This window comes from Salvelinus alpinus, chromosome 32 (assembly GCF_045679555.1).
Source record: "Salvelinus alpinus chromosome 32, SLU_Salpinus.1, whole genome shotgun sequence".
Taxonomy (NCBI): Eukaryota; Metazoa; Chordata; class Actinopteri; order Salmoniformes; family Salmonidae; genus Salvelinus; species Salvelinus alpinus.
In genome coordinates this window covers 22,058,578-22,084,244 of record NC_092117.1, presented here as the reverse complement: position 1 = coordinate 22,084,244, position 25,667 = coordinate 22,058,578, and the positions used below count along the sequence as shown (strand labels likewise).

Sequence of the window (25,667 nt, the reverse complement as noted above, 5' to 3'; positions counted from 1 at the left end):
CACATTTTCAGAGAAACTGGGTCAGGAGCACCACAGCACTGGTGTACAGTGATACGTATTGGCCTTGGTGTAATAACAAGAATGATGTTATGGTTAAGGGCAATTCCACAGTAAAAGAGTGACACGAAGACTGATTTTTCACTTCAAAATCTTTGTCAAGCAAACCAATGATTGTAAAGTTAAACAAACCATACAATTCAATGCACAAGAACTACTTTAACAATTTCCACTGAACATTTTACAAAACACATTTACTGGAAGAACAGTGTATATGCAAAATCTGGTAACAGAATTTTGGTAAAATCTCCCTATTTTTTATGTGACCAAAACAACAAAAAAATACACTACATGACCAAAGGTATGTGGACACCTGCTCGTTGAACATCTCATTCCAAAATCATGGGCATTAATATGGAGTTGGTCCCTTCTTTTCTGCTATAACAGCCTCCACTATTCTGGGAACGCTTTCCACTAGATGTTGGAACATTGCTGCAGGGACTTGCTTCCATTCAGCCACAAGAGCATTAGTGAGGTCAGGCACTGATGTTGGGCAATTAGGCCTGGCTTGCAGTCGGCGTTCCAATTCATCACAAAGGTGTTTGATGGGGTTGATGTCAGGGCTGTGTGCAGGTCAGTCAAGTTCTTCCACACCGATCTCGAAAAACCATTTCTGTATGGACCTTGCTTTGTGCATGGGGTCATGCTGAAACAGGAAAGGGCCTTCCTCAAACTGTTGCCACAAAGTTGGAAGCACAGAATTGTCTAGAATGTCATTGTATGCTGTAGCGTTAAGGTTTCCCTTCACTGGAAGGGGCCAAGGCCGAACCATGAAAAACAGTCACAGACCAATTTCCCTCATCCACCAAACTTTACAGTTGGCACTATGCATTCGGGCAGGTAGTGTTCTCCTGGCATCTGCCAAACCCAGATTAGTCCGTCGCACTGCCAGATGGTGAAGTGTGATTAATCACTCCAGAGAACGTGTTTCCACTGCTCCAGAGTCAAATGGGGTTGAGCTTTACACCACTCCAGCCGATGCTTGGCATTGCACATGGTGATCTTAGGCTTGTGTGCCGCTGCTTAGCAGTGGTGTAAAATACTTCAAAGTACTACTTAAGTAGTTTTGGGGGAATCTGTACTTCACATAAATATATATATATATATATATATATATATATATACACACAGTTGAAGTCGGAAGTTTACTTGCACTTAGGTTGGAGATTAAAACTCGTTTTTCAACCACTCCACAAATTTCTTGTTAACAAACTATAGTTTTGGCAAGTCGGTTAGGACATCTACTTTGTGCATGACACAAGTAATTTTACCAACAATTGTTTACAGACAGATTATTTCACTTAATCACAATTCCAGTGGGTCAGAAGTTTACATACACAAAGTTGACTGTGCCTCTAAACAGCTTGGAAAATTCCATAAAATGTTGTGATGGCTTTAGAAGCTTCTGATAGGCTAATTGACATCCTTTCAGTCAATTGGAGGTGTACCTGTGGATGTATTTCAAGGCCTACCTTCAAACTCAGTGCCTCTTTGCTTGACATCATGGGAAAATCTAAAGGAATCAGCCAAGACCTCAGAAAAAAAATTGGTTCATCCTTGGGAGCAATTTCCAAATGCCTGAAGGTACCACGTTCATCTGTACGAGCAACAGCAAGCAAGTATAAACCCCACCCTAATCGCCCAATTTCTATTACAAGATTTTGCATATGCACTGCACTGTCTGATGAAACAAAAATAAAACTTTTTGGCCATAATGACCATTGTTATGTTTGGAGGAAAAAGGGGGAGGCTTGCAAGCTGAGAACACCATCCCAACCGTGAAGCACAGGGGTGGCAGCATCATGTTGTGAGGGTGCTTTGCTGCAGGAGGGACTGGTGCACTTCACAAAATAGATGGCATCACAAGAAAGGAAAATGATGTGGATATATTTAAGCAACATCTCAAGACATCAGTCAGGAAGTTAAAGCTTGGTCGCAAATGGGTCTTCCAAATGGACAATGATCCCAAGCATACTTCCAAAGTTGTGGCAAAATGCCTTAAGGACAACAAAGTCAAGATATTGGAGTGGCCATCACAAAGCCCTGACCTCAATCCTATAGAAAATTTGTGGGCAGAACTGAAAAAGCGTTTGCGAGCAAGGAGGCCTACAAACCTGACTCAGTTATACACCAGCTCTGTCAGGAGGAATGGGTGAAAAGCTTGTGGAAGGCTACCCGAAACATTTGACCCAAATATGAATTGAGTGTTTGTAAACTTCTGACCCACTGGGAATGTGATGAAAGAAATAGAAGCTGAAAAACATAATTCCCTCTACTATTATTCTGACATTTCACATTCTTAAAATAAAGTGGTGATCCTAACTGACCTAAGACAGGGAATTTTTACTAGGATTAAATGTCAGGAATTGTGAAAACTGATTTTAAATGTATTTGGCTAAGGTGCATGTAAACTTCCGACTTCAACTGTAGGTTTTATATATATATATATATATATATATATATATATATATATATATAAATACACGTTTTTGTTGTTTTGTTTGTAATTTTACCCCCTTTTCATCCCCAATTTTGTGATATCCAATTGGTAGGGACGATCTTGTTTCATCGCTGCAACTCCCCAACAGGCTCAGGAAAGGCGAAGGTCAAGTCATGCGCCCTCCGAATCATAAAAAGCAGCGCTGCTTGGCTGGTTAACACCTGCTTGCTTAACCCGGAAGCAAGCCGCACCAATGTGTTGGAGGAAACACCGTTCAACTGACGACTGTGGTCAGCTTGCAGGCACCCGGCCTGCCACAAGGAGTCGCTAGAGTGTGATGAGCCAAGGAAAGCCCCCCGGCCACACCCTCCTCTAACCCAGACGACGCTAAGCCAATTGTGCGCTGCCCTATGGGACTCCCGGTAACGGCCGGCCGTGACACAGCCTGGGATCAAACCCTAGTCTGTAGTGACGCCTCAACACTGACGTAGTGCCTTAGACCGCTGAGCCACTCGGGAGGCCACACTATTTATATTTTACATATTATTTACTTTTTACTCCATACATTTTCCCTGACACCCAAAATGTACTTGTTACATTTTGAATGCTTAGTAAGACAAGAAAATGGTACAATTCACACACTTCAAGAGAACATCCCTGGTCATCCCTACTGCCTCTGATCTGGTGGACTCACTAAACACACATGCTTTGTTGGTAAATTATGTTGTCTGAATGTTGCAGTGTGCCCCTGGCTATCCGCAAAAAACGAAACAAGAAAATGGTGTGGTCTGGTTTGCTTAATATAAGGAATATTTTTTTATTGATACTTAAGTATATTTTAGCAAATACATTTCAAACCAAATACTTTTACTCAAGAAGTATTTTACTGGGTGACTTTCACTTGAGTCATTTTCTAGGTATCTTTACTTTCACTCAAGCGTGACAATTGGGTCATTTTTCCACCACTTCTGCTCGGCTATGGAAACCCATTTCATGAAGCTCCTGAAAAAGTTTTTGTGCTGACGTTGCTTCCAGAGGCAGTTTGGAACTCGGTAGCGAGTGTTGCAACCGAGAACAGACGTTTTTATGCGCTACGCGCTTCAGCCCTCGGTGGTCCCGTTCTGTGAGCTTGTGTGGCCAACCACTTTGCGGCTGAGCCGTTGTTGCTCCCCGACGTTCACTTCACAATAACAGCACTTACAGTTAACCGGGGCAGCTCTAGCAGGGCAGAAATTTGACGAACTGACTTGTTGGAAAGGTGGCATCCTATGATGGTGCCACGTTGAAAGTCACTGAGCTCTTTAGTAAGGCCATTCTACTGCCAATGTTTCCCTTTGGAGATTGCATGGCTGTGTGCTCGATTTTATACACCTGTCAGCAACGGGTGTGGCTGAAATAGCCGAATCCAGTAATTTGAAGAAGTGTCCACATACTGTTGTATAGTATATCTGCTCCAAATTAAGATTCAAATATGTCTGCAGAAAGAATGGGAACTCAACTAAGGTGTCATGTCAAAAATCGATTTTGGTTATTGAACTACAGTAGGTGAAGTGGATTTACACCCGGTAACAGAATTGCAGTAACGGAATTCATGGGTCCCTGATCTGTACTACACAGAAATGCATAATTATGGATATTCATATCCATCATGGTGATGTATCCTGAATAGGTACACAAAGGTAGAAATATGTAATATTCTCCTTTGCATATTTGGGTATTATTATACACACTGGCTATTATTTTAATGAGTTCCACCACTAAACAAGACCAAATTTGGTTAGTCCCGACCAAATCTGAACCAATCATAGTCTACGTCCATGTTTCACAAGTTGACATCAAAATACATCACAGTAGAGTACAGTAAAGTTCAGTACAGTAGTTTCTTGAATAACGGAACAATCAGCACAAACCATCATTCTGTTGCCATGTGTTTTTGTAACATTTCAGTGGAAACTGTCATTTGCGCATAGAGTTGTATGGTTTGTTTAACTTTGCAATCATTGGTTTTTGTTTGACATACATTTTGAAGTGAGAAATCTGAGTCTCAGTGTCACTCTGTTACCATGGAATTGCCCTTAACCTAACCCAATGTTCTGTTTAGTATTACCTCTGGAGAGCAATGCATTTTCTATAGAAAAATTACTGAAAAGGTCAACATTCAGAATGATTAACTGGCTAGAATTGGTCCATGGAAACACGCAGTATGTGTTTTTGGAAAAAGACTGCAGGACAATGTCATATAGTATGTCACCATGATTTGCTATTGAAATGAAAGTTATTTTGCTTTCTTGATATCAACACAAATGCAGTTAATGTTGTGGAGGGGTTGACAACATGACAGAATATCAATATATAATGATCCTGAGATTGATCCAGGTTGGTTCCCTACAACCTAGCCACAATTAGACTTAAACTTTAATATGCAAACATGTGCAAAGGTACCTCCTTCATTCTCCAGTCAGGATCACCATGAGTTGCATAATGTGTGGTAAAATGCAATACTAGTGTCTTGACATGATTTGAAGGGAAAAATGGATTTTGCTTTCCTTTCTCAACATAACATGTCCTGGGTAAGCACAAATGTAAGCATTAGATAAGCGAACAAATGACCCCAACTGGTGGTGTTAATGTCCAGACAAACTGGCCCTTGGCAATGGAGTAATGCCTACAGAAAGTAAGTTTCACACATCCTTGTACTTACTCCCCCGCAAACACGTCTGTAAATGTTTCACTAGAGAGCCTGCTTCACTCAGAAGAATGTGGCCCATAAATTTCACATGAAATACTATTTCTACACTCACAGTCCCCAACTAGTCTGAAATTGGAAAACAAATTAGATTACAGGGAACATAATTTAAAAAGAGAATACCAAAGGTTAATGATGTTTGATGTTTTCACAGAAGTAGGAGCAGGTTGGGGCCAGGGGTCAGGACGTCCTGTGGGAGTTACAGGTCATTGTGGATGAGGAATGTGGTGAATCACACCGTTGAGAGGCGGGAGTATTTCTATTGGAAGCCCAAGGGATGAGGTGGATGAAACAACCTATTTGGGCCACACTAGGAGATTGGATGATACTGGGCTAGCATGTGTGACTTTGGGAAAGATTAAGCCTCTGGTAGTGGGTGGGTAACATACAGTACCGAATGATAGCTTTCAGTTGGTTTAATTCTATACTGTCAAAACAATATACACTCTGCTTCACCAAAATACTAACACTGCCTTAGCTCTGTAGGTTGTTATGGGACAATGGAGACATGCACAGCAGCAGGTGTACTTTAGCCTAGCACTTTGAGATTTAGCCTACAGCTCTTCATGACATACAGAAACAAGAAAGAAATAAAGCACAATGTTCTGTCATGTTCTCAATGAGACAATTTGTTAATCAAATCTCAATGTCCATAACATTTGAGTTTTTATTCAAGTGGTACAATCAGAATTTACAACAGGGGTCAAAACCCAGGCCCTGGTAGAAGTAAAGCCACTATCTCAGTGACAGTAACTATATTATCATCAAGTTTGCAGACGACACAACAGTAGTAGGCCTGATTACCAACAATGACGAGACAGTCTACAGGGAGGAGGCGAGGGCACTGGCGGAGTGGTGCCAGGAATCTAACGTGTCCCTCAACATCAACAAAACGAAGGAGCTGATTGTGGACTTCAGGAAACAGCAGAGGGAGCACGCCCCTATCCACATCAACAGGACCACAGTGGAGAAGGTAGAGGTTCCTTGGTGTACACATCACTGATAATCTGAAATGGTCCACGCCTCTTCAACCTCAGGAGTCTGAAGAAATTTGGCTTGGCCCCTGAGACCCTCACAAACTTTTACAGATGCACAATTGATGCACACAATTGAGTATCACTGCCTGGTACGGCAACTGCACCGCCCGCAACCACAGGGCTCTCCAGAGGGTGGTGTGGTCTGCCCAACGCATCACCGGGCGTATACTGCCTGCCCTCCAGGACACCTACAGCACCCGATGTCACAGGAAGGCCAAAAAGATTATCAACCACCCGAGCCATGGCCTGTTTACCCCACTATCATCCAAAAGGCGAGGTCAGTACAGGTGCATGCATCAAAGCTGGGACCGAGAGACTGAAAAATAGCTTCAATCTCAAGGCCATTAGACTGTTAAATAGCCATCACCACCCTGTTACTCAACCCTGTACCTTAGAGGCTGCTGCCCTATATACATAGACATGGAATCATTGGCCACTTTAATAATGGAACACTAGTCCCTAATAATGTTTACATACTGCTTTACTCATCTCATATGTATACACTATTCTATTCTACTGTATTTTAGTCAATGCCACTCTGACATTGCTCATCCTAATATTTATATATTTCTTAATTCCATTGTTTTACTTTTAGTTTTGTGTGTATTGTTGTGAATTGTTAGATATTACTGCAATGTTGGAGCTATGAACACAAGCATTTCGCTACACCCACAATAACATCTGCATGTGACCAATAACATTTGATTTGAAACGATGCAAAACTGCTAAACAGTCTGCAGCAACACTGTTTTCTGAAGATGCTGGCAGGCAAAGATGAACAGATGAAGATGCTTTGACATAAACAGCCTACCAATCATACAAGTGGGTTTGTGTTACACTTCATCAACTCATTCTCAGTGGATGAATACAAACCAAAGTGTTTTCTAACATTCCTTATTTCCTAATAATAACATTAACACATGTACTGTATATGGAACGCAAAACAGCATTTCCAGCTAGAGGAACTGAAATGAACCTCTCTTGGTGGAGTATTTATTTTTATTTTATTTAACTAGGCAAGTCAGTTAAGAACAAATTCTTATTTACAATGACGGCCTAGGAACAGTGGGTTAACTGCCTTGTTCAGGGGCAGAACGACAGATTTTTACCTTCTCAGTTTGGGTTTCGATATAGCAACCTTTCGGTTACTGGCCCAACACTAGGCTACCTGCCGCCCCCGTATGAGTGGAGACAGTGGTGTACAGATGTAGGATCTTAATCTTAATTTGACCACCCTGTCGCAGAATAACTTTTCTGCAATGCAGGAAATGTAAAACATGTAGTATATTTGCAGTTTAAAAAGGCTTCTGAAGTTTATAATTTCCACTTTAAAATTTCAGACCTGATTTCCCCCAACAAAAATATTCATTAATTATAATCCACATTTCCTTCTGCTTTTACAAACATCTGTAGAAGAGGACATGAGGGCAATGCAAGGAGTGAAAAACATCCTGTCAGCAGATGCATGGCATGAAGACGGGCCGTGGGAGAACCAGGGGAGGAACGGGTGGGCGCCCCACGAACCTCTGGGGTTTGTTATGGGGGTGGAGAATATCAGTACTTCAGCTGAGTCTTACAACATGTCACAGTTGCATAAATCAGTTGCTTTAGATTGGCGTTAGCCGTCTTGACGACCTTGGATATGCTGATCTGTTATGGCATACTTGTGACAGCATAAAGTAATATGTTATCATTATATGCCAGCGTGTTACACAATAACGGAACATCTCATGAGTTTCATATTGACATTGGCACCACTATGTACTGCAGCAGGCAAGAAAGGAGGAGGAATCTATGGGTTTCAACATTGAGACCTCGGAGTACAAACGGGATGTTGCAACCAATATGTCTGGGGTGTTTGTGAAATATGGAACAAAATATGAAGTCAATTTATGAGTAGTAATCTATGTTGCCATTTCCCAAAAACCATCAAATAGGATCTAATGAATCAAACCCCTACACCTATTAGTTCAAAACTTAGATACTATATACACTTCACCTAATCTTAACAAAGGCATCCATCCTGTCACTATAAAACAGCTCCTGGAAGCAGTATGGAGGATGCAGCCTGGACAGATGCATTTAGCCTGGTACGAGACAAGATGGCGCCGATAGAGATGGAAGCTTTACTTCTAGTCCTTAGGAAACTGTGCAGTATTTAGTTTTTTGATGTATTATTTCTTACATTGTTAGCCCAGAAAACCTTAAGTGTTATTACATACAGCCGGGAAGAACTATCGGATATCAGAGACGTCAACTTAACAGCACAACCAGCACTACGACCAGGAATACTTTCCCAAAGCGGATCCTTTGTCTGCACCTCCCAGGGAATTTGAACTGATTCCAGAAGCTGACCCAAAACAAACTGCCGGAGGAGAGGATGCCGGAGCGGTCTTCTAGTGAAGCTTCGGATGCGCGCACACCACCCATCGCTTCCAAGTATATTACTCGCTAATGTCCAGTCCCTAGTTAACAAAGTCGACGAAATCAGGGCAAGGGTTGCTTTCCAAAGAGATATCTGGGATTATAACATACTCCGTTTCACGGAAACATGGCTAGCTTGGGACATGCTGTCGGGAGTCAGTACAGCCAATTGGATTTTTAGTGCATCGCGCCGATAGGAATAAACATCTCTCCGGTAAGAAGAAGGGCGGGGGTGTATGTTTCATGATTAACGACTCATGGTGTAAATGTAACAACATACAGGAACTCAAGTTCTTTTGTTCACCTGACCTAGAATTCCCCACAATCAAATGCCGACCGTATTATCTCCCAAGAGAACTCTCCTCGGTTATTGTCACAGTATATCCCCCCGCAAGTGGATACCAAGACAGCCACCAAGGAACTTTACTGGACTTCATGCAAACTGGAAACCATATATCCTGAGGCTACATTTATTGTAGCTGGGGATTTTAACAAAGCTAATTTAAAAACAAGGCTACCTAAATTCTATCAGCATATTGATTGCAGTACACGAGCGAGTAACAAGCTCAACCATTGCTACTCTAACTTCCGCGATGGATACAAGGACCTCCCCCACCCTCCTTTTGGCAAATCTGACCATGGCTCCATCTTGTTGCTCCCCTCCTATAGGCAGAAACTAAAACAGGAAGCACCAGTGCTTAGGTCTATCCAACACGGGTCTGACCAATCGGATTCCATGCTTCAAGATTACTTCGATCACGTGGACTGGGATATGTTCCGGGTAGCCTCAGAGAACAACATTGACGTATACGCTGACTCGGTGAGCGAGTTTATAAAGAAGTGTATAAGAGATGTTGTACCCACTGACTATTAAAACCTTCCCTGACCAGAAACCGTGGATTGAGGGCAGCATACGCGATGGCATCAAATCACGTACCACCACATTTAATAATGGCAAGGCAACTGGGAATATGGCCGAATACAAACAGTATAGTTATTCCCTGCGTACGGCAATCAAACAAGCAAAGTATCAATATAGAGACAAAGTCGAGTCGCAATTCAACAGCTCAAACAAGACGTACAGTATGCGACAGGGTCTACAGACAATCACGGATTATAAAAAGAAAACCAGCCCCGTCGCAGACATCAACATTTTGCTTCCAGACAAACTAAACAACTTCTTTGCGCGCTTTGAGGACAATACAGTGCCACCGACACGGCCCGCTACCAAAGACTGTGGGCTCTCCTTCTCCGTGGCCGAAGTGAGTAAAATATTTAAACGTGTTAACCCTCGCAAGGCTGCCGGCCCAGATGGCATCCCTAGCCACATCCTCAGAACATGCGCAGACCAGCTGGCTGGTGTATTACGGACATATTCAATCAATCCCTATCCCAGTCTGCTGTCCCCACGTGCTTCAAGATGGCCACCATTGTTCCTGTTCCCAAGAAAACTAAGGTAACTGAACTAAATGACTATCGCCCCGTAGCACTCACTTCCGTCATCATGAAGTGCTTTGAGAGACTAGTCAAGGATCATATCACCTCCACCCTACCTGTCACCCTAGACCGACTTCAATTCGCTTACCGCCCCAATAGGTCCACAGACGACGCAATCGCCATCACACTACCCTATCCCATCTGGACAAGAGGAATACCTATGTAAGAATGCTGTTCATTGACTATAGCTTAGCATTCAACACCATAGTACCCTCCAAACTCATCATTAAGCTTGAGTCCCTGGGTCTTGACCCCGCTCTGTGCAACTGGGTCCTGGTCTTCCGGACGGGCCACCCCCAGGAGGTGACGGTATGGAAACAACATCTCCACTCCGCTGATCCTCAACACTGGGTCCCCACAAGGGTGCGTTCTCAACCCTCTCCTGTACTCCCTGTTCACCCACGACTGCGTGGCCATGCACGCCTCGAACTCAATCATCAAGTTTGCAGACAACGCAACTATGGTAGGCTTGATTACCAACAACGATGAGACACTCTACAGGGAGGAGGTGAGGGCCCTCGGAGTGTGGTGTCAGGAAAATACCCTCTCACTCAATGTCAGCAAAACAAAAGAGATGATTGTGGACTTCAGGAAACAGCAAAGGGAGCACCCCCCTATCCACATCGACGGGACAGCAGTGGAGAAGATTGAAAGTGTTAAGTCCCTCGGTGTACCTATCACAGACAAACTGAAATGGTCCACGCACACGGACAGTGTGGTGAAGAAGGTGCAACTGCGCCTCTTCAACCTCAGGAGGCTGCAAAAATGTGGCTTGTCACCGAAAACCCTCACTAACTTTTACAGGTGCAGAATCGAGAGCATCCTGTTGGCTGTATCACCGCCTGGTACGGCAACTGCACTGCTCACAACTGCAGGGCTCTCCAGAGGGTGGTCTACACAAGGCATCACCAGGGGCAAACTATCTGCCCTCCAGGACACCTACAACACCCGATATCACAGGAAGGCAAAAAAGATCAAGGACAACAACCACCCGAGCCACTGCCTGTTCACCCCACTTCCATCCAGAAGGCGAGGTCAGTACAGGTGCATCAAAGCTGGGACAGAGAGATTGAAAAACAGCTTCTATCTCAAGGCCATCAGATTGTTAAACAGCCATCACTGGCACAGAGAGGCGGCTGCCGACCTACAGACTTGATATCATTGGCCACTTCAATAAATGGAACACCAGTCACTTTAATAATGCCACTTTAAGAATGTTTTCATATCTCGCATTACTTATCTCATTTGGATATACTGTATACTACACTATCTATTCTATACCTGTTAGATAGTGCTTCACTGTCGGATCTAGAAGCATAAGCATTTCGCTACACTCGCAATAACATCTGCTAACCATGTGTAAGTGATCAATAAAATGTTATTTTATTATGTGTACAGAGCGAGAGATGCTTACTTGTTTTGGAGGGTAAGAGGAATGTAAATAGTGTTGGAGCTGTAGAATTATGGCCTCATTCGACATACGATGAAATCAAAAATCTAATCAAATTATCCTCTGTAGCGCCATACGGTCAGATGCCGAGCAGTTGCCATACCAGGCGGTGATGTAACCAAACAGGATCCTCTTAATGGTGCAGCTGTAGAATTTTGAGGATCTGGGGACCCTTGCCAAATCTTTTCAGTCTCCTGAGGGGGAAAAGGTGCTGTTGTGCCCTCTTCACAACTGTCTTGGTATGTTTGGACCATGATAGTTCGTTGGTGATGTGGACACCAAGGACCTTGAAACTCTCAACCCGCTCCACTTCAGCCACATCAATGTTAATGGAGGCCAGTTTGGCCCTCCTTTTCCTATAGTCCACGATCAGCTCCTTTGTCTTGCTCACATTGAGGGAGAGGTTGATGTCCTGGCATCTCACTGCCAGGTCTCTGACCTCCTCCCTGTAGGCTGTCTCATCGTCATCGATCAGGCCTACCACAGTCATGTTCTCTGCAAACTTAATGATGGTGTTGGAGTCGTGCGTGGCCACGCAGTAGTGGGTGAACAGGGAGTGCAGGAGGGGACTGAGCACGCAACCCAGAGGGGCGCTCATGTTGAGGGTCAGCGTGGTGGATGTGATGTTGCCTACCCTCACCACCTGGGGGCGGCCCGTCAGGAAGTCCAGGATCCGGTTGCAGAGGGAGGTGTTCAGTCCCAGGGTCCTTAGTGCCCTCCAAGCTCATCACTAAGCTATGGTGTTGAACGTTGAGCTGTAGTCAATGAACAGCATTCTCACATAGGTGCTCCTTTTGTCCAGGTGGGAAAAGGCAGTGTGTACTGCAATAGAGATTATGTCATCTGTAGATCTGTTGGGGCGGTATGCGAATTGGAATGGGTCCAGGTTTTCTGGGTTGATGTGAGCCATGACCAGCCTTTCCAAGCATTTCATGGCTACAGATGTGAGTGCTACGGGGCAGTAGTTATTTAGGCAGGTTACCTTGGCATTCTTGGGCACAGGGACTATGGTGGTCTGATTGAAACATGTAGGTATTGCAGACTGGGTCAGGGAGAGGTTGAAAATGTCAGTGAAGTCACTTGCCAGCTGGTTAGAGCATGCTAGGAGTACCTGTCCTGGTAATCCGTTTGGCCCTGCGGCCTTGTGAATGTTAACTTCTTTAAAGGTCTTACTCATATCGGCTATGGAGAGAGTTATCACACAGTCGTCCAGAAATGCTGGTTCTCTCATGCATAGTTCAGTGTTGCTTGTCTCGAAGTGAGCATAGAAGGCATTTCGCTTGTCTGGTAGGCTTGCGTCACTGGGCAGCTCACGGCTTGGTTTCCCTTTGTAATCAGTGATAGTTTGCAAGCCCTGCCAATACGGATGAGAGTCAGAGCCAGTGTAGTAGGATTCAATCTTAGTCCTGTATTGATGCTTTGCCTGTTTAATGGTTTGTCCGAGGGTGTAGTGGGATTTCTTATAAGCGTCCGGATTAGTGTCCTGCTCCTTGAAAGCGGAACCTTTAGCCTTTAGCTCATCGCGGATGTTGTCTGTAATCCATGGCTAGTGGTTGGGATATGTACTGTACGTACAGTCACTGTGGGTATGACGTCATCGATGCACTTATTAATAAAGCCAATGTGGTATACTCCTCAATGCCATTGGATGAATCCCGGAACATATTCCAGTCTGTGCTAGCGAAAAAGTTCTATAGCTTAGCATCCGCTTCATCGGACCACTTCCGTAGAGCGCGTCACTGGTACTTCCTGTGATAGACAGCTACGAAGAATATAGATGAAAACTCTCTCGGTAGATAGAATACTTCATCATAAGTTGTAGACCACACTAACTCAGGCGGGCAAAACCTCAAGACTTCCTTAATATTAGAGATCGCACTGCAGAATGGAGGGTAAAGGCCAATTATCCACTCAGTGACAGTCTTGCCAGGCATCTGGCTCTACGACTTCTGCAACGGCTTCTCCTCTGCATGCGAATGACCAAGATTTTTGGCCTGGTCCGGGATGAGTAGTATATCCTTCACGTACGACTCATTAAAGAAAAAAAATATCCTTGTCCAGTTAGAGGTGAGTAATCGCTCTTCTGATGTCTAGAACCTTATTCTGTACAACAACAAAAAATCAAAGGATTTAGATGATGGTTGGAGTTTTTTGGAGCATGAAAAGTGAGGAAAACCCAAAGGCACCATCTAAATCTCAATGCCTGGCGAGACAAATCCTGGTGGGACAGCAGTAACAGAGTGACTTAAGACATTGGGGAGTAGACTCTAGAGCAAAGCTTTGGTACTCACAGTATGTTTATGGACATTAGAACTAAAGCAAAACACATAAAACTATCTTTGCTCTGACACAAACAGGAAAATATACTCTGACCAGTAATCACTGGTTTAAAACGGTAACCAGTAATCACTGGTTTAAAACGAGAAAAGAGAAGGACCGTTGTAAATTAATACAAGATAAATGCTTATGGTGGTTAAATTACCAACAGACAATATATCACAGAGACAAGGAAATCACTGTCAGCATATAAAAACCGAGGTGGAACTGCCTAAGGCTGTAGCCAAATTGTTTTTGTTTTGAACCGCTGTCCAAATTTCAGGTTTCCAAAATGTCTGTCCAAACTCTCTTGCATGTACTTGTGAAAGTTAGCTGGCTTTAAGTCCTTAGACCAGCTGTGTGAAATAGCCCCTTAGGACAAGTCTGAATGAACTACTACCACTCCCAGATAGAATGGAGTGGAATATAGCGAGAGCAGGATGTTCTTACCATGTTTCTCCACCCACCAGATGCTCTCAAGCAGAACACTATGAGCGTCAGCACCTCTCAGCTGATTCAACATGGAAATGACAGTGCACCCGGGGGAGTCTTTAAAAAACACACACACCATCTGCGTGCATGCCCAAACCGCGCACGCACCACTTGAGTTATTGCTTAAGACAAGTTTGGTGAAATCATTCACCATTTAGAACTGTGCTGCACGCAATACTACGCAATACTACGCCTCTTGCCATCCCCATCAATCTCTCTGAGAAATGGTACGACAGTGAGCGGCATAAAAGGTTTAAGATTGATCTAGCTCTATAAGAAAGGACCACTGTAATGTTTAGACGATAAACAGAAGGATGTGTTTAACACTAACGATTTCTGCCAAAAACATTATTTTTCATTGACAAGCCTGTTTAAATAAATCAAGTCTAAATGAGCAGGATGAAAGCTGCGATGTTTCCATCCAGTATATCACCTTTCAACAGACAAGTTGCTGGCAGCACTTGAGAAAACAGATACGGACAGAGCACTATTGAGTCTTCCTCTATGTGGTCCTCTGGCAAACCATCACACAGGTTAGCATCCATTCACTAAACTTCAGTTCCTGAGTAGCTCTCGACTCCCGCACTATCCACACAATCGTATCTAAATCAGTAAGGACGGAAGGACCCAGGAAGTAGTAGCTACAGCCAGACAAGTTGTCAACAACCTCCGGTCACTGCTGCTGGCCAAATGTTGGAGAGACTCAGAGTATAACCATTGCATCCATGGCCATGCCAATTTCTTTTAAGCCCTCCATATTTGTTATTTCGTCTGCTTTTGTGGGACCTCTTAAATTCGTAATCACTTATGCACTTTGTAAGAAAGGCAACAGCTGTTAGAAAGGCAACAGCTCAAACAACCGTTATTCTTGTGTTCCTGTCCAGAACACAGGCTGCTGTCGTCTCCGAATGACTTCTTTCACAGGAGAAAAAGGCATGTGCAGTTGCCAGGCAACTGTGAAATAATAAATGAATAAACAAACTCCCAGATGTGTAATGCTGCAGTGGAGTTGACAGACTGCCAGTACTGGGCCCGTATTCACAAAGCGCCTCAGGGTAGGAATGCTAATCTAGGATCTGTCCATACCATCTTACTCATTATGATCTAAAAGGCAAAACTGATCCTAGATCAGCACTCCTACTCTGAGATGATTTGTGGATACGGGCCCTAGAAAATAAAATATGATACAGAAAGCTTACACAACTCACAATCCATAAAACACTAGACAGTTTAAGACATACCACATAAACAGTTAAGTATAAAAAAACACTTAACAAATTGGTCCTTTTTCTAAGTAAAAATACAAGTCAAATAACAAACAAATAGGAGACCCAGACAAACTAATTTACAACCACTGAGTCAGTCTGTTGGTTTAATTGCTAAGTAGAGGCATTAGAATGAGGTGCAGGAATGATGCTTTATCACATTGTGGGTGTCTACCCATCTCCTCCCATTGGTGAATTGTGGGTGAGTTGTTGCAAACTTGCCAGAAACATTTCACAACCTAAGCATTCCCCTTGTACCTGGTATGTAGTGTAAGAACCTACTCCAGAGGGGCTGGTAAAGTCCATTTCACTAAAACAGATGGAGCCATAGTACCCTAAACACAGCTAATAGCCTACAGTAGAATTCATATCCCAAATTCACTCACATAAATAACCATCTTTCATCTACACTTATTTTTTGTTTGTTATCTGAATGTGTGGGAATTCATTCCTTGATGACTTTGACGAACGGCATCCGCAGTCCACACTGACACATCCAAATCAACAAAGTAACTCAATTAGGGCCTTTTTGAAATGACCACCGTCCAGCCCTCTCCATCAAACTAAACATAACGTTTCTGTTCCCTTTCTTTCCATTTTCTTTTATCCCATTGAAGAATATTCTAGCAACAACCAGGACCAGGTCCACCAACCAAGAGCACTCTCTCCAATCAGGGCATGTGGAGAAAAAGCAGATTGTACTAAATGTTGAATGAAGAGAAAGAACAACTAACCGAGGTCCTCTTAAGAAAACACAACACTCAAAGGGGAGAGTGGTAGTTCAAAAAAAGTACAATTATAGCAGCCGCAAACCAGCCAGAATGTAAATCTGCACTTTAAAGGTGCAGAAGAAAAAGGTGAAGTAAAAAAATATAATTTAAAAAAAGGTATTAATTTCACAGTTTCAGAAGCAGAGAAATGGGTCAGAGAGCTCGAGTCAAGTCGGACCGTTGAAACATGATTCCAGGTTTTATTTAGTAATAACATGCAGGTTTTTCCACAAGAAAAGACCTCAATTAGCTCCTGAACACTTCATCATGCTTGGGATGAAGGAATTCAACGTGTAAGCAAAGTTGAATATAAAATTGTTAAATTGTATCAGCGTGTTTCAGAAAAGGTTGGAAGAGAGGGGAGCTACAGTATACAGGGAGGAGAGCTATAGGATACAGAGAGGAGAGCTATAGGATACAGAGAGGGGAGCTACAGGATACAGAGAGGGGAGCTACAGGATACAGAGAGGAGAGCTACAGGATACAGAGAGGAGAGCTACAGGATACAGAGAGGAGAGCTACAGGATACAGAGAGGAGAGCTACAGGATACAGAGAGGAGAGCTACAGGATACAGAGAGGGCAGCTACAGGATACAGAGAGGGCAGCTACAGGATACAGAGAGGGCAGCTACAGGATACAGAGAGGAGAGCTACAGGATACAGAGAGGAGAGCTACAGGATACAGAGAGGAGAGCTACAGGATACAGAGAGGAGAGCTACATGATACAGAGAGGAGAGCTACAGTATACAGAGAGGAGAGCTACAGGATACAGAGAGGGGAGCTACAGGATACAGAGAGGAGAGCTACAGGATACAGAGAGGGGAGCTACAGTATACAGAGAGGAGAGCTATAGTATACAGAGAGGGCAGCTACAGGATACAGAGAGGAGAGCTACAGTATACAGAGAGGGGAGCTACAGTATACAGAGAGGAGAGCTACAGGATACAGAGAGGAGAGCTACAGTATACAGAGAGGGGAGCTACAGGATACAGAGAGGAGAGCTATAGTATACAGAGAGGGGAGCTACAGTATACAGAGAGGAGAGCTATAGTATACAGAGAGGAGAGCTACAGTATACAGAGAGGAGAGCTACAGTATACAGAGAGGAGAGCTATAGTATACAGAGAGGGGAGCTACATGATACAGAGAGGATAGCTACAGTATACAGAGAGGGGAGCTACAGGATACAGAGAGGAGAGCTACAGGATACAGAGAGGGGAGCTACAGGATACAGAGAAGAGAGCTACAGTATACAGAGAGGAGAGCTACAGTATACAGAGAGGAGAGCGATAGTATACAGAGAGGAGAGCTACAGGATACAGAGAGGAGAGCTACAGGATACAGAGAGGAGAGCTACAGGATACAGAGAGGAGAGCTACAGTATACAGAGAGGGGAGCTACAGGATACAGAGAGGAGAGCTACAGGATACAGAGAGGGGAGCTACAGGATACAGAGAAGAGAGCTACAGTATACAGAGAGGAGAGCTACAGTATACAGAGAGGAGAGCTACAGGATACAGAGAGGAGAGCTACAGGATACAGAGAGGAGAGCTACAGGATACAGAGAGGGGAGCTACAGGATACAGAGAGGAGAGCTACAGGATACAGAGAGGAGAGCTACAGTATACAGAGAGGAGAGCTACAGTATACAGAGAGGGGAGCTACAGGATACAGAGAGGGGAGCTACAGGATACAGAGAGGAGAGCTACACCATACAAAAGGCACAAACACTTTATCACATATTGTTTTGGCATAATGTCTGCTTGCCATGATGTTGAGGAGCAGAGTATAGAGTGATGTTAAAGCTCCAATAGAAAAAACACTTGAGTAACATTATACCCGAAATATATTCAAGTTTACACCACATACTTGACATACTTTGAGCTCCCCCATGATGAGTCCCTGTAATGTCCTCAGTAAACACCACTTAAAACAGCCCATTAGTTTAATAGTATGTGGTTCTGGAGGTTGAAACAGTCCTGTGTTCTCCTACAGTAGAGAGTGGTGACTGCAGCACATTCCCCCACACAACACTCACTTCCTGTCTGAAGCTCTTACTCAGCACCCAGGAGGAAGACGAGGATGGGGGCCTATACCCCATCCTACACTATTTTAGGACAGAATGTGGACGTGCCGCAGAGAGAAGACCCTTTTTCTGCTTTTCGACCCAGTTTGTGAGTCTGCTTCTTTCCATACAGGATCAGTTTTTACATTGCCTTCAATGTACTCAGTTCCATCCCTACTGGGGGACAGAGTGTATAATGTTGCAAGGCATAGCCTACTTGGTGACATTGTACGGTTAGCTAATGCCGTTTGTTAGGATGCATGAGAATACTGACGTAAACCTGCAGGCTACAAGGTAGCAGCAAATCTGCACGTTTACTATTTGTTTTCGAGGAGCGCTTTTACACCTCAAGACCAAGATACAGCTACCCGATAATTGTCAGGTAGAGGTTTAGGGGAGGGAAACAAAATGTTACAATGAAGAAAATTATTAATTTAATTAGGGGTGGTGTAGTTAGTCAGCTAACATATAGTCTGTATACTGTAGGCCACCAGAACTCTGTACAAAGATCTCACTTAACTTCAAATTAACAATAAAATGTTGTTAGGAAAAAGGTAACCCCAATAAACAAAGGCCAATTGAGAGTCTCCAAATCACATGCCAAATACACATCTGTCTACCTTGCTTGTAACTATGGAAACTACACATACTGTACATGGACATATTCACACACATTTGATTTGGAATATATGACTAAGAGGAAATGTTTTCCCACACTTTAGTGAATAAAAAAACTAATTTTAATGAGATTGGTAGTTTATGTGACCAGAGAACCATAAAGCAGTTTACACTACATTCAAGTTTTCCTCCTGCACCAACACACAAAAACTTGAGGTATGCAGACAGTTACTGAGAGATTTTTGCAACCATTTACAGACTTAAAATCATTAACTGACTTAAAACTGGTCATCCATTGACTGCCAATTCAAGACATTTCAATTTGACCATGTAATTTAATTTAGAAGTAGGGCACCAAAACAAATTGTGATAATGTGCAACGGAGGCACTGCACGGGGGGCATGTATTACCATTTCTATTCAGATCATTATTTCCATATTGTTCCAGAAAGGAACTGTGCTAAACAAAGTGAGTGTTAGTGGATATAGCCTTCTAATGTGGTGATGTACGGTGTAGTCATCATGATGTTTCTAATGTACCCACTGTGTTTCTCTCAGACAACAACCCTTTTCTCCTCCAACTTCAAATCTTACACACTTCCTTCAGGTCAAAGCCTCTAAAACAAACAGCAGGGGAAACAGACAAAACAGAGGACACTATAAAAACTATTGTATCCTCAGCCCCACTTACAGTACACGTCATAGGAGATGATGTGTCTAATAGTAAAAACAGACCTTTGACCGATAGACCAGATCTGTGTGAGTGTTGGAGAATATTGACATACAGTTGAAGTCGGAAGTTTACATACACCTTAGCCAAATACATTTAAACTCAGTTTTTCACAATTCCTGACACTTAATCCTAGTAAAAATTCCCTGTCTTAGGTCAGTTAGGATCACCACTTTATTTTAAGAATGCGAAATGTCAGAATAATAGTAGAGGGAATGATTTATTTCAGCTTTTATTTCTTTCATCACATTCTCAGTGGGTCAGAAGTTTACATACACTCAATTAGTATTTGGTAGCATTGCCTTTAAATTGTTTAACTTGGGTCAAACGTTTCAGGTAGCCTTCCACAAGCTTCCCACAATAAGTTGGGTGAATTTTGGCCCATTCCTCCTGACAGAGCTGGTGTAACTGAGTCAGGTTTGTAGGCATACTTGCTCGCACACACTTTTTCAGTTCTGCCCACACATTTTCTATAGGATTGAGGTCAGGGCTTTGTGATGGCCACTCCAATAACTTGACTTTGTTGTCCTTAAGCCATTTTGCCACAACTTTGGAAGTATGCTTGGGATCATTGTCCATTTGGAAGACCCATTTGCGACTAAGCTTTAACTTCAATTGTCTTGAGATGTTGCTTCAAAAAATCCACATAATTTTCCACCCTCAAGATGCCATCTATTTTGTGAAGTGCACCAGTCTCTCCTGCAGCAAAGCACCCCCACAACATGATGCTGCAACCCCTGTGCTTCACGGTTGGGATGGTGTTCCTCGGCGTGCAAGCGTCCCCCTTTTTCCTCCAAACATAACGATGGTCATTATGGCCAAACAGTTCTATTTTTGTTTCATTAGACCAGAGGACATTTCTCCAAAAAGTACAATCTTTGTCCCCATGGGTCCCCAAACCGTAGCCTGGCTTTTATATGGCGGTTTTGGAGCAGTGGCTTCTTCCTTGCTGAGCAGCCTTTCAGGTTATGTCGATATAGGACTCATTTTACTATGGATATAGATACTTTTGTACCCGTTTCCTCCAGCATCTTCACAAGGTCCTTTGCTGTTGTTCTGGGATTGATTTGCACTTTTCACAGAAAAGTACATTCATCTCTAGGAGACAGAACGCATCTCCTTCCTGAGCGGTATGACGGCTGCGTGGTCCCATGGTGTTTATACTTGCGTACTATTGTTTGTAAAGATGAACGTGGTACCTTCAGGTGTTGGGAATTGCTCCCAAGGATGAACCAGACTTATGGAAGTCTACAAAAAGAAATGTCTGAGGTCTTGGCTGATGTCTTTTGATTTTCCATGATGTCAAGCAAAGAGACACTGAGATTGAAGGTAGGCCTTGAAATACATCCACAGGTACACCTCCAATTGACTCAAGTGATGTCAATTAGTCTATCAGAAGCTTCTAAACATAATTTTCTGGAATTTTCCAAGCTGTTTAAAGGCACAGTCAACTTAGTGTATGTAAACATCTGACCCACTGAAATTGTGATACAGTGAATTATATGTGAAACAATCTGTCTGTAAATAATTGTTGGGAAAATTAATTTGTGTCATGCACAAAGTAGATGTCCTAACCGACTTGCCAAAACTATAGTTTGTTAACAAGAAATTTGTGGTGGTTGAAAACGAGTTTTAATGACTCCAACCTAAGTGTATGTAAACTTCTGACTTCAACTGTGCATGGGAAATAGATGCTCATCTGTCATACTGTATATTTCAACACCATCCGGATACTGGCTTAATGGATTTTATAGGGAGGCTTGGAAAGAAGTCACACTGCAATGCAAGCCAAGAGGAGGCCTACATTTGGCTATTCAGATAGGACGACTCATTACTTCACTAAATAAAAGCTTACACACATTCCTAACAGGTGTTTTTTCGCTCTAAATTAAGTCTTCCAAAACTCCTCCTCTATAGTGGAAGTTGAGATGGGAGGAAATGTTATTTGAAGCACCTTTTAACATTAGCAAGGCTTTATGCAGGACCTTTCCATTTTGCATAATGCAGGTTACACAAGTTTCCAAGCAAGGGAGGCCAGAGATACCGTCACAGCTGATAAAACCTGGAGTGAAAATATACTGAAGTTCCCACACAATGATTTAACTATAGGCCAAACTCTGGGCTGTGTCCACTTCAGGACACCGAGTCCCACATCAACAAAGCCCTCTCCTCCAATGAAAACAGATTTTACAATGCTGACGGTAACACGCAATGACCAATCAAAGCATCCTAAACAGGCTTGGAGTTAAATATACGGTATATTGGTTAATTATGCATTAAAAAAACAACCACACAAGGATGCTCTTACTGCTGATGAAGACTGAATGTCTTAAAGAATGTCTGCAAGCCCTATGGGATAGAGTACATCCTTCAACTCTTCCAGAATAGAGAAAGTAGATTTTTTTAAAGTCTAATGCTGTTTCATGGTTGAGGTTGCACGATCACTCACTCTGAACCACTGTGAGAATCTTCCAATTGGCTTATTCATCCCCCCTCCGCTCCCTTGTAACTATTCGCCAGGTCATTGCTGTAAATGAGAATGTGTTCTCAGGCAACCTACCTGGTAAAATATGGGTTCAATTAAATTAAATCTCAACTGGATTTCCTTAATTCCTCATGTCATATACTCCCTCTCCTCACATTCGTTTGAAAAAGGTAAATCGAGGAGGCAAGGAAAGGAAATGTGGAAATAAATGTGCTTGTATGAAATTGGACTATCCTTCTCCACTAGAATGTCATTAGGCTAATGACGTTTAAAGAACTGGAATCTCCAAGTACCTGTGTAAAGTGGTATAAAATGTTGAGCTAGTTGAGCCAGACATTTTATAGATAAAATTATAAATGTATCCTTTTTTTAAATGTGTGCATGCATTTCTCATCTGAGAAAACAACAGTTGTTTCAAAGGGGGTGTGGGGGATTTCAACTCTTCCGTGGTAGGATACACCTGAGCATCTTCCCCCGGAAGAGGCAATTGAGGGAGAGGAGCAAACTCCTCCGTTCCTCTATTAACGAATTGACACTCTCCTTCATGGCCACCACTTATCGGTTTACCGGGTCACGGAGGACAGGACTCGAGGAGAGAACAGACCTTTGCCCAATTGAGAAAGGCCAACGACTGACCACAGACAAAACAAATAGTAATATTCACTTCATGCCACTGACTGAATGTTAACATGGCGAAATCCTGCCATGATCATAGAAACTACTAGAAAACAACATGTTAAAGAGATGACCTCTGCCACACACGCGCAGGCACACACACACAGTATGTCCAGGAGACTTCAGTTTAGGGACGGCCTCTGGTTAAGTTGTTTTCCTGGAAAAGGAAGGGATGACATGGAGCTTTAAGGACTGCAGAGTAGCACAGCAGCAATGGGACCACAACCATGAGGAGCTGGAAGTGTGGGTGAAAGAGAGAGAAAGACAGACAGAAAACCTATAACCGTTTTTTCTTCAACTTCAAAACACAGAACTACAGAGCAGGTTTGATAAATGTGCTCCAATTAAACAGGCATTTTTATAATAATGTCCACCCACACAGATCTGGTTTATCTTGGGCATACACGGAGGAGAAGTTTGGAACAACATTCATCGGAGGTTAACTCATTATAATCAAAAAAGTACTGTAATGAAATAAAATATTATCAAAGGAGAGTAGATCAATCAGTAGCCCACTGAGTAGATATCCAACAGGATGAGAAAGAAGTGTCAAGACAGACAAAGACATGGGTTGTCTCGTGTCAAGCTGAATAGGAAACCCCTTGTTTTGCATGATATCTCAGCTTCCATGGGTTGTTTTCATTGGGTTCATTATCTCCTGTTGTTAATGTTCCCTGTATGGCCTTGTTGGGCTGTTTCTCCAGCTGATGGCAACTCACGGTCTTCCTGTGGGATTGATAAAGAGTCTTCAGTTACATAACCCTGGTTTCTTCTTCTACAAGATGCGTTTTGCAATAACTGATGAGGATCTCACCCTTTACATTCCAAGGGACTTATGTCAGTCATTGAACTGTTCACAGACATGACGGTGACAGAGATTGTGCTGGAGTAGCTACTAATGGGAATAAAACTTTATCATCATCTGGAAAACAGTGGATGCAAATACGCTTTGTATCTCAGACAGATCATTGACTATAGGTTTGTACAGTACTGGACATACAGACTACATGAAATATTGACAAAATAGTATTCTTAAACACTTTTAATTAGGTTAAATAACCATAAACAACGTGGGCATTTGCATCGTTATAGGTTACCAATGACCAGGAAATATTTTCAGGATCGTTTGGTTTCATCGATAGAAGTGTTTTCAGCTATTGAGGTATCAGCACGTAAAACTTCAGCGATGACCATAACACGTGCTCATAGCGACTCCTATTGGTCGAGTCGTGTTCATGCTTCTCAACTGCTGACCATAGCACAAACATTATAAATGCATGTGAAGTGACCGAGACTTCAGTCAGAATTGAATGACTAGTTTTGCATAAACAATTGTACCGTGTCTAACGTTTGTTTTAATGTATGTAATATTGAGGCAACTTTCTACAGAAGACTATGCCCATCCTAGAAAAAATACATGACATTGATTACATCTCAATACCAACCGAGCAGAGGGAACCACAATGTGTAATTTGCTTTCGGTGATCAAAAGAAACTACAAAGAAATGTTTCAAATTATGGCCAAAATTCTTTGAACCGGACAGTCTCTGAAGACATCAAAAACAAGTAAACGAGCGACAAAGTAACATCAGGCCTACACATTCCAGGACAAGGCAGACACGAAATATACCCAAATAATGTTAATGGGGGAAAAAACTGCCAATACCATATGAAGGGGGGAAATTTGGTTTTGGAAGCATACAGTTGGCATAGTTCCCATTCCCATAACAAAGGAATGTTTTAAAATGTAGTCAAAGTTTTAAAATGTAGCAACACAGAGCACCATTTGTCTGTGTTTTTTCTTTAGGCCTACCTAATAACATGATTTCCAGTTTCTTGCGGTCCACTCGAAATCTCTCCTCCGTCCACTCCGGGTCTGGTAAGGCATGGGGTCCGCTCAAGTCATCCTCGGAGCCGGGGACCGGGGAGTCAGTACTGCGCTCGCTGTTCGAGCCCTGGTCGGACTGTTGCAAGTATCCGCTCAACGAGTCGCACTGGGCAGCCATTGCGCTGCGCAGAAACGTTTCCAGTGGCCACTGCGTTTCGAACTAATTGTAAACTACCAAATTGTGGATTGTAAAAGCTACTTCCCTACATTTATCACTTCGAGATTGTGTTCAGACTCATTGTTGCGCAGTGACTTATTCCTCGACCGTTTTCTCGAGCCCCCTCTGATGCCCCCATAGAGTACCGCTCTAAAAATAGTCTGATCCACAGTTTCTTTTCTGAGTCTAGAGCACAAGTAAAACTTTCACGTGTCAGGCACAACTCGAAGACGTGTGACTCCTCCCAAATGTAGTTTATTGCAATCCTTCCCATCATTTGTCTAAATGAACCCTTTTTAGATCATCATTATTGACTATCATGTATGAAAAGCATAGGCAGTGGTGGAAAAAGTACACAATTGTCATACTTGAGTAAAGGTAATGATACCTTAATAGGAAATGACTCAAGTAAAAGTGAAAGTCAGCCAGTAAAATACTACTTGAGTAAAAGTCTAAAGTATTTGGTTTTAAATATACTTAATATTTCTTATATTAACCAAACGTCACAATTTTCTTGTTTTTTTTATTCATGGCTATCCAGGGTCACACCAACAA

The 25,667-nt window shown here is 42.8% G+C and overlaps 1 protein-coding gene across 6 annotated transcripts in view; it reads right to left on the bottom strand.

Annotated features, from left to right (window-relative positions):
- LOC139562100 (protein bicaudal C homolog 1-like) overlaps positions 1-25,292 on the bottom strand; it is a 70,041-nt gene extending 44,749 nt beyond the window's left edge. For all 6 annotated transcript variants that reach the window (XM_071379439.1, XM_071379441.1, XM_071379442.1 and 3 more), the window contains exon 1: positions 24,881-25,292. In XM_071379439.1, the coding sequence (XP_071235540.1) occupies positions 24,881-25,073 (193 nt within the window). In that variant the 5' untranslated portion in view covers positions 25,074-25,292. The remainder of the gene's footprint in view (positions 1-24,880) is intronic.
- Between the last annotated feature and the right edge of the window lie 375 nt (positions 25,293-25,667).